General features: G+C 47.5%; 1 protein-coding gene across 2 annotated transcripts in view; it reads right to left on the bottom strand.

Moving 5' to 3' along the window:
- The window catches only part of LOC128684540 (tyrosine-protein phosphatase non-receptor type 23-like), a 431331-nt gene extending 418969 nt beyond the window's left edge, over positions 1-12362 (bottom strand). For both annotated transcript variants that reach the window (XM_070096677.1, XM_070096671.1), the window contains exon 1: positions 11106-12362. In XM_070096677.1, coding sequence (XP_069952778.1) covers positions 11106-11502 — 397 coding nt within the window. In that variant the 5' untranslated portion in view covers positions 11503-12362. The remainder of the gene's footprint in view (positions 1-11105) is intronic.
- Between the last annotated feature and the right edge of the window lie 1003 nt (positions 12363-13365).

Here is a 13365-nt window from a genome sequence, read left to right as displayed (position 1 = left end):
TAGGTGACTTCTTAGCGGCAGTATCACTAGACCGTCCTGGTGCACTGGTGGTGCTGGTAGGTGACTTCTTAGCGGCAGTATCACTAGACCGTCCTGGTGCACTGGTGGTGCTGGTAGGTGACTTCTTAGCGGCAGTATCACTAGACCGTCCTGGTGCACTGGTGGTGCTGGTAGGTGACTTCTTAGCGGCAGTATCACTAGACCGTCCTGGTGCACTGGTGGTGCTGGTAGGTGACTTCTTAGCGGCAGTATCACTAGACCATCCTGGTGGTGGTGTTGGTAGGTGACTTCTTCGCGGCAGTATCACTAGACCATCCTGGTGCACTGGTGGTGCTGGTAGGTGACTTCTTAGCGGCAGTATCACTAAACCGTCCTGGTTCACTGGTAGGTGACTTCTTAGCGGCAGTATCACTAGACCGTCCTGGTTCACTGGTAGGTGACTTCTTAGCGGCAGTATCACTAGACCGTCCTGGTGCACTGGTGGTGCTGGTAGGTGACTTCTTAGCAGCAGTATCACTAGACCGTCCTGGTGCACTGGTGGTGCTGGTAGGTGACTTCTTAGCGGCAGTATCACTAGACCGTCCTGGTGCACTGGTGGTGCTGGTAGGTGACTTCTTAGCGGCAGTATCACTAGACCGTCCTGGTGCACTGGTGATGCTGGTAGGTGACTTCTTAGCGGCAGTATCACTAGACCGTCCTGGTGCACTGGTGGTGCTGGTAGGTGACTTCTTAGCGGCAGTATCACTAGACCGTCCTGGTGCACTGGTGGTGCTGGTAGGTGACTTCTTAGCGGCAGTATCACTAGACCGTCCTGGTGCACTGGTGGTGCTGGTAGGTGACTTCTTAGCGGCAGTATCACTAGACCGTCCTGGTGCACTGGTGGTGCTGGTAGGTGACTTCTTAGCGGCAGTATCACTAGACCGTCCTGGTGCACTGGTGGTGCTGGTAGGTGACTTCTTAGCGGCAGTATCACTAGACCGTCCTGGTGCACTGGTGGTGCTGGTAGGTGACTTCTTAGCGGCAGTATCACTAGACCGTCCTGGTGCACTGGTGGTGCTGGTAGGTGACTTCTTAGCGGCAGTATCACTAGACCGTCCTGGTGCACTGGTGGTGCTGGTAGGTGACTTCTTAGCGGCAGTATCACTAGACCGTCCTGGTGCACTGGTGGTGCTGGTAGGTGACTTCTTAGCGGCAGTATCACTAGACCGTCCTGGTGCACTGGTGGTGCTGGTAGGTGACTTCTTAGCGGTAGTATCACTAGACCGTCCTGGTGCACTGGTGGTGCTGGTAGGTGACTTCTTAGCGGCAGTATCACTAGACCGTCCTGGTGCACTGGTGGTGCTGGTAGGTGACTTCTTAGCGGCAGTATCACTAGACCGTCCTGGTGCACTGGTGGTGCTGGTAGGTGACTTCTTAGCGGCAGTATCACTAGACCGTCCTGGTGCACTGGTGGTGCTGGTAGGTGACTTCTTAGCGGCAGTATCACTAGACCGTCCTGGTGCACTGGTGGTGCTGGTAGGTGACTTCTTAGCGGCAGTATCACTAGACCGTCCTGGTGCACTGGTGGTGCTGGTAGGTGACTTCTTAGCGGCAGTATCACTAGACCGTCCTGGTGCACTGGTGGTGCTGGTAGGTGACTTCTTAGCGGCAGTATCACTAGACCGTCCTGGTGCACTGGTGGTGCTGGTAGGTGACTTCTTAGCGGCAGTATCACTAGACCGTCCTGGTGCACTGGTGGTGCTGGTAGGTGACTTCTTAGCGGCAGTATCACTAGACCGTCCTGGTGCACTGGTGGTGCTGGTAGGTGACTTCTTAGCGGCAGTATCACTAGACCGTCTAGCAGGCAGTGTATATAACTGTGAATCAGTGTTCTACGGCTGTGCTGTCACTGATTTTCTTCCTTGGTAGGATATTAAAGGAACAACCGCTGAAGATTCCGGCTTGCTAGGTTAAATTTGTAGGGGTAATAACACTACTGGCTTGCCAGGTTTAGAACTGTAGTGGTAACACTACTGGCTTGCTAGCTTTGAACTGAAGTGGTAGCAACACTACTGGCCTGTTAACTTTGAACTGTATTAACAACACTACTGGCTTGCTAGGTTTAGAACCGGCTTGCCAGGGGTTTTAATTTCGTGGACAGGTTGTATAACAGGCGAAACATCTCGATATAATTTCTCTCTGCAATTCTGGCTCTCTGTTTTTTTTTATCTGTTAGTGTGAGTCCCGTCTGTAAGAAAGAAGACTTGTGGTCACAGTGGTGGCCCACACTAGCCTTCCTAGTGTGTGTGGAACTATTCTTGGTTGTCCAAGTCTTATTGGCCAGCATGGTGAAGTAGAGCACTGGCCTGCTAGTTTTAGCACTGACGGGCCCTGGGTTCAAATCCTTCACGTTCCCTGAATTATTTGGCAATTGTTATGATTTTGAGAGTCATAAATATTTAAGTACACTTTCTATCTCGATGCCAGGAAGGAGAGAGGAGAAAAGAATGAAAGGGAGAAAAAGGGCAAAGGGAAATAAGGAGGAGAGAGAATGGAAGGGTAATGGGAGGGGAGGGAGAAAGGAAGAGAGAGAGAGAGAGAGAGAGAGAGAGAGAGAGAGAGAGAGAGAGAGAGAGAGAGAGAGAGAGAGAGAGAGAGAGAGAGAGAGAAGACTTTTTCTCAGAACACCGGAAATGCACAAAACTTCTTGAAATTCCTCCCTGGCGGAGACCACATCAATACTGGTGTGTGTGTGTATGTGTGTGTGTACTCACCTAGTTGAGGTTGCGGGGGTCGAGTCCGAGCTCCTGGCCCCGCCTCTTCACTGATCGCTACTAGGTCACTCTCCCTGAGCCGTGAGCTTTATCATACCTCTGCTTAAAGCTATGTATGGATCCTGCCTCCACTACATCGCTTCCCAAACTATTCCACTTACTGACTACTCTGTGGCTGAAGAAATACTTCCTAACATCCCTGTGATTCATCTGTGTCTTCAACTTCCAACTGTGTCCCCTTGTTACTGTGTCCAATCTCTGGAACATCCTGTCTTTGTCCACCTTGTCAATTCCTCTCAGTATTTTGTATGTCGTTATCATGTCCCCCCTATCTCTCCTGTCCTCCAGTGTCGTCAGGTTGATTTCCCTTAACCTCTCCTCGTAGGACATACCTCTTAGCTCTGGGACTAGTCTTGTTGCAAACCTTTGCACTTTCTCTAGTTTCTTTACGTGCTTGGCTAGGTGTGGGTTCCAAACTGGTGCCGCATACTCCAATATGGGCCTAACGTACACGGTGTACAGGGTCCTGAATGATTCCTTATTAAGATGTCGGAATGCTGTTCTGAGGTTTGCTAGGCGCCCATATGCTGCAGCAGTTATTTGGTTGATGTGCGCTTCAGGAGATGTGCCTGGTGTTATACTCACCCCAAGATCTTTTTCATTGAGTGAGGTTTGTAGTCTCTGGCCCCCCTAGACTGTACTCCGTCTGCGGTCTTCTTTGCCCTTCCCCAATCTTCATGACTTTGCACTTGGTGGGATTGAACTCCAGGAGCCAATTGTGTGTGTATGTGTTCACCAATTTGTGGATGTAAGAGTCGAGTTTCAGCTCGTGACCCTGCCTCTCTCTCTCCTAGCTCTCTCTCCTACTCTTAAAACTATAAATGGCACCTGCCTCCATTACCTCTTCATCCAGGTCATTCCACTTCCTGAGTCTTCTTAGGCTGAAGTAATATTTCATGATATCCCTGTGTCTTTAACCTCCAACTATGCCCCAGTGTACCCGTTCTCCGCCTCTCAGTCTATCTCTGTCTACACTATTCAGTTCTTGGATTATTTCTTGAGTTTTCATTTTGCCATCCCTCGTTCTATCCATTTAATATCGTTAGGTCAGGTGTCAGTTCTATGCTAACACCTGCATACTCCAACATAAACCTAACATATGTTACACATAAATGTCTGTGGTCTCCGTCTCGCAACTCTATACTCAGTTTCTGGTCTTCTTGTTCCTTTCCTGATTTCGCAACCTTGCATTTACTGCGGTTGAATTCCAGTATCCGCTTATCTGACCAGTCTTGCAGTTTGTCCAGATCCATTTGTAGTTTTCTTCACATATCCTAACAGACTTTTATTCTTCTCATAAAGTTTACATCACCTGTATACAGATATGTATCTAACTGTACTTTCTGATGTCATTTTACCATAAAACTGATCCTTGCCTAACCCCACTTGTTACACATACCCACTAATACCTCGACACTCTGATAACTTGACTCAGACAATCAATCTTTGCGTCCTTCCCAGCAGATATTCTTTGATCAGTTACATTTCCTGTTACACCTGCCTGTTCCTCAGATTTTTGTCCTGGTCTCCTGTGAGATACAGCATTAAATACATGTTGGTAGTCCAAGAATATGCAGTCCGTGCATCCCTCTGTCATCTCACTTTTGTTGCCTCGTCACTGCTTGATTCACAGCGAGTTTGTCAGGTAAAAGTTACCATCTCTAAATCTGTGCTGGTCATTGTTAGTGTCACTACTTCTCTGCAAGTGCTCTGTTATTCTACTTCCGATTATTTTTGACTACCTTTTATATTATGGTTGTCAGTGATGGTTGTCTGCAATTTAACAGTGTAGGAGTTCTCTCATCCTTTCAAGTTTTCCCTTCTGAAATCTGGTTTATCCCTCAATGTTTTGTTCTTCAAAGCATTCGGAATTCAGTGCTGTGGAGTCGCCTGAGTTCTCTCGTGTTCTATTTTACCTATACCAGATGCGCTTATGGTAAATACTAGATTCTGTCTTGCTGGTTCATCCCCTTTCTCTCTTTTGTAGTGTCCTTGACATGTTTACCAAGCGGTCTCCTGTGTGGGTTCTACTTCTGCCTCTCTCTCTCTCTCTCTCTCTCTCTCTCTCTCTCTCTCTCTATATATATATATATATATATATATATATATATATATATATATATATATATATATATATATATATATATATATATATATATATATATATATATATATGAGGTTGAAATCTTCCGTAACTTATGAGATTTGTTGCTTTTTCTGTGGTGTCATACATTGCTTAGTTGTTGTCATCATATTCCTGTCTTTGTCTCCTGCTGCTGTGGGTCTCTAAATCTTCACTCTGTCCACTATGTTGTCATTTGATTTATTTCTCTCTATCCCCTTATTTCCTCAATATTTTGTCAGTTTCTGGTTGTCAGTGCTACTGCCACTCCCTCGCTTCCTCTTATTTTCCTCCTTACCTGATATCCTCCTGTGAATACGGTATCTGCCTCAGTTTTGTCTCTGTGAGTGCTCTGATGTCTGCAATCTGCCTCTGCTATCCGTTTTTTTGTTTCGTCACTGTTGTTTGTCACATTTATGTACCATACACTAAGTGTTCTTTCTTTTTCTATGTTTTGGTCTCTGGTGTCTAGCCTTTCTGCTTGTTGTTCATATGTGAGGAGGGGAGGATTGGGGAAGGTGTGGGGCTATTGCTAGTGTTGGGGAAGTAGGGGTGGGTCTTTATTTGGGCTTGCTAAGAGGTTTGAGGGATTTCTGGAGGCTGGTTGTACCCTACTCTGGCTGCCAGTTATGCTTCGCTTTCCTGCAGTGATATTTCATCTGTTTCCTAACCTGTTTCCTCTGTAGTTTAGTTCCAAGTATATACGGTGATATCTTCTTGCGTCTCAAGAACATTGTCTCACGATCTTCGTGTGTGTGTGTGTGTGTGTGTGTGTGTGTGTGTGTGTGTGTGTGTGTGTGTGTGTGTGTGTGTGTGTGTGTGTGTGTGTGTGTGTGTGTGTGTGTATGTGTGTGTGTATGTGTGTGTGTATGAGTGTGTGTGTGTACTCACCTAGTTGCGGTTGCGGGGGTAGACTCACAGCTCCTGGCCCCGCCTCTTGACCTGGCCGCTACCCGGTCACTCTTCCCGCTCCGTGAGCTTTATCGTATCTCTTCTTAAAGTTATGTATGGATTCTGCCTTCACTACATCACTACCCAGACTATTCCACTTCCTGACAACTCTGTGACTAAAGAAATACTTCCTAACATCCCTGTGGTTCATCTGAGTCTTCAGCTTCCAACTGTGAACCCTCGTTGCTGTGTCCCATCTCTGGAACATCCTGTCTCTGTCCACCTTATCTATACCTCTCAGTATTTTATATGTCGTTATCATAGCCCCCCTAACTCTCCTGTCTTCCAGTGTCGTCAGGTTGATTTCCCTTAACCTCTCGTCGTAGGACATACCCCTTAGCTCCGGGACTAGTCTTGTTGCAAACCTTTGCACTTTCTCTAGTTTCTTTACATACTTGGCTAGGTGAGGGTTCCAAACTGGTGCTGCATATTCCAATATGGGCCTAACGTACACAGTGTACAGAGACCTGAATGACTCCCTATTAAGATGTCGGAATACTGTTTTTAGGCTTGCCAGGCGCACGTATGCTGCAGCAGTTATTTGGTTGATGTGCCCCTCAGGAGATGTTCCCGGAGTCATGTTCCCGGTGTTATACTCACTCCAAGATCCTTTTCCTTGAGTGAGGTTTGTAGGCTCTGGCCTCCTAGACTGTACTCCGTCTGTGGTCTTCTTTGCCCTTCCCCAATCTTCATACTTTGCACTTGGTGGGGTTGAACTCCAGGACCCAATTGATAGACCTGGCTTGTAGCCTGTCTAGATCCCTTTGTAGTTCTGCCTGGTCTTCGTCCGATTGAATTCTTCTCATCAACTTTACGTCATCTGCAAACAGGGACACTTCCGAGTCTATTTCTTCGGTTATGTCGTTCACAAATACCAGAAACAGCACCGTTCCTAGAACTGATCCCTGTGGCACCCCTGTGTGTGTGTGTTTGGACACGTATGTACACACAACCAGAGCACGAAGGGGAAACCACGCAGTCTTTCAGAACATCCCAAACACCACTTTCCCCGCTCCAAACACCAGTATAACCAATCTCACAAGCAAGCACACAATCACACTGGCAATGAGACACACATTCGCAGTAGCACATAAACAGAGTGTCAAGGGGAACACCTGTCACCTTGCTTCTCTGAACTCTCCCCACCACTCTAGTTGCCAGCCTGTAAATACTTACACACCAGCCTGTGATAATGCAAACACATGACTTTATATACCCGCACTAGTCATGACGCTGCTGCAGTTCAGCAGTAAACTGAATGACTAAGAGGTTTGATTACGGATAGATCGTTAATTATAAATTGCATGAAAAGCTACAGTGATAGGCTGGAGAAATCTATAAATTGATCTCCAGCCCCTACTCCGCCACCACTCCAGTCCCACCCCCGCCGCCACCACCGCCTCCGCTCACCCCTACTCTCAGGTACAAAGCCAAGGGCGTCGCCCCTGGATGGTGGGGTGGGGAGGGGTGGACGAGGAGGCACGGTGCCAGACCTGTGATCACGACTGTGCCGGGAATGTCACTGTGGGGGGTGGTGGGGAGAGTGCCAGTGAGAGAGACAAAGAAAGTACCTGGAAGAACAAGGGGAAGTATAGCAGGCTCTGTTGTCCACGTCGAGGCTGTCTACCGAGAGATAGGCGAGGTCAGGATAGTATAGCGGAAGGTTCTCTCCCTGTTCTCCATTCCCTCGTGTTACACCGTTACAAAGTGAAGAGCTGGATGAATTAACACGGTACAATGAAGAATTTATAGCGAGGTTAATGTCAGGAGGTAAAGTAAGAGATAAACAATACTGCTGCTGTTGCTGCTACTGTTGCTGTTGCTGTTACTGCTGCTACTTCTGCTGTCATTGCTGTTGCTGATGATACTACTACTACTACCACTCCTGCTGTTGCTTGCTGCTAGTGCTACTCCTACCGTTGCTACTGCTACTACTGTTACTACTGCCACTGCTGCTGCTGCTGCTGCTGCTATTACTGCTGCTGCTGCTGCTGCTGCTACTGCTACTGCTGCTGCTGCTACTGCTGCTGCTGCTGCTGCTGCTACTGCTACTGCTGCTGCTGCTACTGCTGCTGCTGCTGCTGCTACTGCTGCTGCTGCTGCTGCTACTGCTACTGCTGCTGCTGCTACTGCTGCTGCTGCTGCTGCTGCTGCTGCTGCTGCTACTGCTGCTGTTACTACTGCTGCTGCTGCTGCTACTGCTGCTGCTACTGCTACTGCTGCTGTTACTGCTGTTGCTGCTGTTACTACTGCTGCTGCTGCTGCTACTGCTGCTGTTACTGCTACTGCTGCTGCTGCTACTGCTGCTGCTGCTGCTGCTTCTGCTACTGTTGCTGCTGCTGCTGTCATTACTACTGCTGCTGTTACTGCTACTGCTGCTGCTGCTGCTGTCATTACTACTGCTGCTACCTCTGCAGTTACTGTTGTTGTGTTAATCTAAGTTCACCTCTATGTATATCTAGCGTAAAATATTGTACTAGGACTGAAGAATATTATAGAGTGACTAAATACCAACCATTTGTAACTATATACCCACCACTAGCAGCTACATGCCCACCACTGGTAACCAGATACCCACCACTGGTAACCAGATACCCACTACTGGTAGCTAGATTCCCCACCACTGGTAACCAGATACCCACCACTGGTAACCAGATACCCACTACTGGTAGCTAGATTCCCCACCAGTGGCAATTTTAATAGACAAGTTGTATTTTAGATACCCAACACTGATTTATGCTCACCAACAGTCTGCAGGGCAGACTCAACCAGGTCAGCAGGTTGACCTGGATGAGTCTAAGGAATGACTGACCTCAAGACAGATATCTAATTACAGATACCTAATTACTAATTACAGATACCTAATTACTAATTACAGATACCTAATTACTAATTACAGATACCTAATTACTAATTACAGATACCTAATTAGATACATACTGGCACCTCAAAGTGACAGTAGGTAACCGTAATTAGGTATATGAGCTCTTCGTCCGATATTTACTTATAAAATGTGCATTTGCCTCTCCATTAGCAATACTGGAAGGGAATGTGTTCCAATTGCACTGCTTACTGAGGTCTTTGGTTGGAAGACAAAATGGCGACACTGGCAGGCATTTATAGCGAACCTTTCTTATACAACGTTTGTGTTGCAACTCCTAACACCGAGTTCCGTACCGATATTTCACGCCATTGAATTGTCTTGAATTTTGTATAAAACTTACAGTTTAAGAATCATTTGGTGTGGTAGTATGAAAACACACACACACACACACACACACACACACACACACACACACACACACACACACACACACACACACACACACACACACACACACACACACGATATTGGAGAACATAAGAACCAGGGGAGACATGATAACATCAAACACAGTACTCAAGAGAAACTGATAGGGTAGAGAGGGACACGATGTTCAAGAGGCGGGAAAGAAGTACACAAGGGCACAACTGAAAGTTAAAGACAGAAATGAGTCACAGGGATGTCAGGAAATATTTCTTCAGTCTCAGAGCGGTTAGGAAGTGGAATGACCTCAAACAAAGAAGTGGTGGAGGCAGCAGGCTCCATACATAGTTTGAAGAGCAGGTACGATAGAATTCACAAGGCTAGGAGAGGGTGAATCTGGTAAGTGGCAAGTACAGAAGCAGGTCCAGGAGCTGAGACTCGTCCCCTACAACTTTAAAGTAAAACACACCAACACACTGGTACACACACCAACACACTCACCAACATAACAACACACTCACCAACACTCCAACACACTCAGCAACACACTAACACACTCACCAACACTCCAACACACTCACCAACACACCAACACACTCATCAACACACCAATACACTAACACACTCACCAACACTCCAACACACTCATCAACATACCAACACACTCACCAACACACCAACACACTAACACACTCACCAACACTCCAACACACTCACCAACATACTAACACACTCACCAACACCACAACTCACTCACCAACACTCCAACACACTCATCAACATACCAACACACTCACCAACACACCAACACACTAACACACTCACCAACACTCCAACACACTCATCAACATACTAACACACTCACCAACACCACAACTCACTCACCAACACTCCAACACACTCATCAACATACCAAAACACTCACCAACACACCAACACACTAACACACTCACCAACACTCCAACACACTCATCAACATACTAACACACTCACCAACACCACAACTCACTCACCAACACTCCAACACACTCATCAACTTACTAACACACTCACCAACACACCAACACACTCACCACCACACCAACACACTCACCAACACCACAACTCACTCACCAATACTCCAACGCACTCATCGACACACTCACCAACACTAAGATGCGTCAACATCCACCAATCAGCGGTAAGACAGGGAGGGGGTATGTGTCACGGACCAGCTGATGTCAGTGCTACGGACCAGCTGATGTCAGTGCCACGTGCTTCAAACTTGAAACAGTGCCACATACTTCCCTCCCTCTCTCCTCACATCTCTAATGGCAGCACTTCTGATGCACTCTAGCCTCTCTGGCATCCTAAACTCCAGTCATTCCTGGCACCCGACCTACACCTGGCACCCCACCCACACCTGGTACCCCGCCCACACCTGGCGCTCAACCCACACCTGACACTCCAATCACACCTGGCACCCCACCCACACCTGGCACCCCACCCACACCTGGTACCCCGCCCACACCTGGCGCTCAACCCACACCTGACACTCCAATCACACCTGGCACCCCACCCACACCTGGCACCCCACCCACACCTGGCAGCCCCACACCTGGAACCCCACCCACACCTGGCAACCTACCCACACCTGGCACCCTACCCACTTTAGGCACCAATGTACCAATGGCAGTATACCGATGTGTCCCTGTAGGATGAGAAAGAGAGAGAGAGAGAGAGAGAGAGAGAGAGAGAGAGAGAGAGAGAGAGAGAGAGAGAGAGAGAGAGAGAGAGAGAGAGAGAGAGAGAGAGCTGAGCAGTGTTGTGGTCAGTTAAAAGTCAGTAGGTAGCATCCAGTACAAAAGTCTATCTAGTCTATCTAGTCTATCTAGGAGAGATACAGTACACAGTAACAACAACAACAATAATGTATCAGTGTTGGGATACACTAATACAGTGTTATGAAAGATCGTGGGCCGTGGGCACTTACCTAGAGGTGGCGAGGTGTGGGCAGGGGGAGGCGGCTCCTTCTGTGTGGGTCTGGGCGAGTTTGTGGGCGTAGGTGGTGGGCGTTGTGGCTGTTGTTGTGGTTGCTGTTGCTTTTGTTGTTGTGGCTGCGGCTGTGGCTGCGGCTGCGGCTGCGGTTGCGGCTGCGGCTGTTGAGGTTGCTGCTGGACGATGATCGGGGTGTTGGTCATGGGCGTGCGGTGCCTGAGATGGGGAGAGGGCGTGTGCGTGGGCGGGATGTGAGCGTGGGCGGGAGGCGCTACGTGGGCCACTTTAGGCGGTAGCAGCGGGGAGTTGAGGGCGGTGATAACGTGGGCGTGGCCCCCGTTGATCGCCTTCTCGCGGGCGGGGGCGGGCGTGGGCGCGTGTAGGGTATCCATGATTAACGATGAATGGGTGAGGGGGGAAGGGAGGATGAGGGACGGGGCGTACGGTCAGGGGTTATGGGGAATGGGGAGGATAGGGGAAGGGGAAACAGGAACCAGGGGCCAGGAGTTGGATGGGTGACCGGTCGAGAGAGGAGCGCTGGCTACCTCATGCTCTGGTCTGGAGATATGTACAAGAAGTCCCTGTCTTCCAGCTTATAATATACCTTATATCGACACTATGTACCACTTCTATACACACACACACCTAATGCTAAGTACCCAAGCCGGGCCCGAGAGTTTGTGAGAGCTCTGGATGTGTCATCTTCTCTTAGCGAGAGTCGGCTGACACCAGCACTGAAGTCGCCATCTTGACTACTGCGCCTGTATGAGGGGGGGCAACGAAGTGCCTCTAAACTGCGCCTGTATAAGGGGCAGCGAGGTACCACTATTTGCGCCTGTATAAGTGGCCACGAAGTGCCTCTAAACTGCGCCTATATAAGGTGCCGCGAGGTGCCACTATCTGCGCCTGTATAAGGGGCCACGAAGTGCCTCTAAACTGCGCCTGTATAAGGGGCCACGAAGTGCCTCTACCTGCACCTACAGGCTTCCCACTCCTCACAGGATACCTGCTTCTAGGGCCAAGCAGAGAGGCGCTCCTGAGAACCCCCACTTCAAGGCTCCCTCAGGAGTAGGTAGAAATGAGGACAGGTGGAGGGTGAGCTGTCTCGGGACCTGGCGTAGGAAACGTCTCCTAGTGAGGCAGGTGTCCTCAGTGAAGGGAGGCAGGGGAGGCAGGCCCAGGTTCTCTGCTGGTGATCCAAGGCGGTAGGCGACTCACGGGAGGGGACAGGTGACGGCGACGCAGGTGACGGATCTGTGGGGGTGACAACAACACCTGTTAGTAAGCTTCACTGTGATTTGTGTCATGTGCACACGCAGGTTCAAGGTATAAGCACATATGTATATATTCAAATAAGAGAGTCAGAGAAAGAGAGAGAGAGAGAGAGAGAGAGAGAGAGAGAGAGAGAGAGAGAGAGAGAGAGAGAGAGAGAGAGAGAGAGAGAGAGAGAGAGAGAGAGAGAGAGAGAGAGAGAGAGAGAGCCAAAAAACAGAGAAATTAAATTAGATTTTGTCTCTGAAGTGGCTAGTTTATGTGCACCCCATATCCATCATGTGGATGATAGAGCAAGAGTATAAGGATATACAAAAAGTCCAGAACTGGGCCCCAAAAGTAGCATGCATATATATATATATATATATATATATATATATATATATATATATATATATATATATATATATATATATATATATATAATATATATATATATATATATATATACATATATATATATATATATATATATATATATATATATATATATATATATATATAAATAATATATATATATATATATATATATATATATATATATATATATATATATATATATATATATATATATATATATATATGTATATATATATATATATATATATATATATATCTAGGGAAGTACCACCTCTAGAACTGTCCTAGGGACCCTCATCCTCAGAGAAAAGAATAAACTTGCTTCAGGGAAAACTCAAGGTTCTCCCTGAAGCTGTTTGAGAATTTTCTTCTACCACCCCCTATATTTAATTAATACATATTTTATTTAAAGACTAAATACATTGACAAAACATTCACAAAGATACAATAGAAAGTAAAATAACATAGGTAACTCAGAGCTACATCTCGAATACTTCGTCCAGCTCCCCGGCGGTTGGCCGCGTGCCCAAAATGCTGCAGGCATTACCTCTCTGGATTGCAACACTGAGTCTCTGAAAGAGGAAGCTGGTCGCCCTGTGGTCCTTGGTTTCTATGATGAGCTT

This window comes from Cherax quadricarinatus, chromosome 4, assembly GCF_038502225.1.
Source record: "Cherax quadricarinatus isolate ZL_2023a chromosome 4, ASM3850222v1, whole genome shotgun sequence".
Lineage (NCBI taxonomy): Eukaryota > Metazoa > Arthropoda > Malacostraca > Decapoda > Parastacidae > Cherax > Cherax quadricarinatus.
This window is presented reverse-complemented; position numbering and strand designations above follow the sequence as displayed.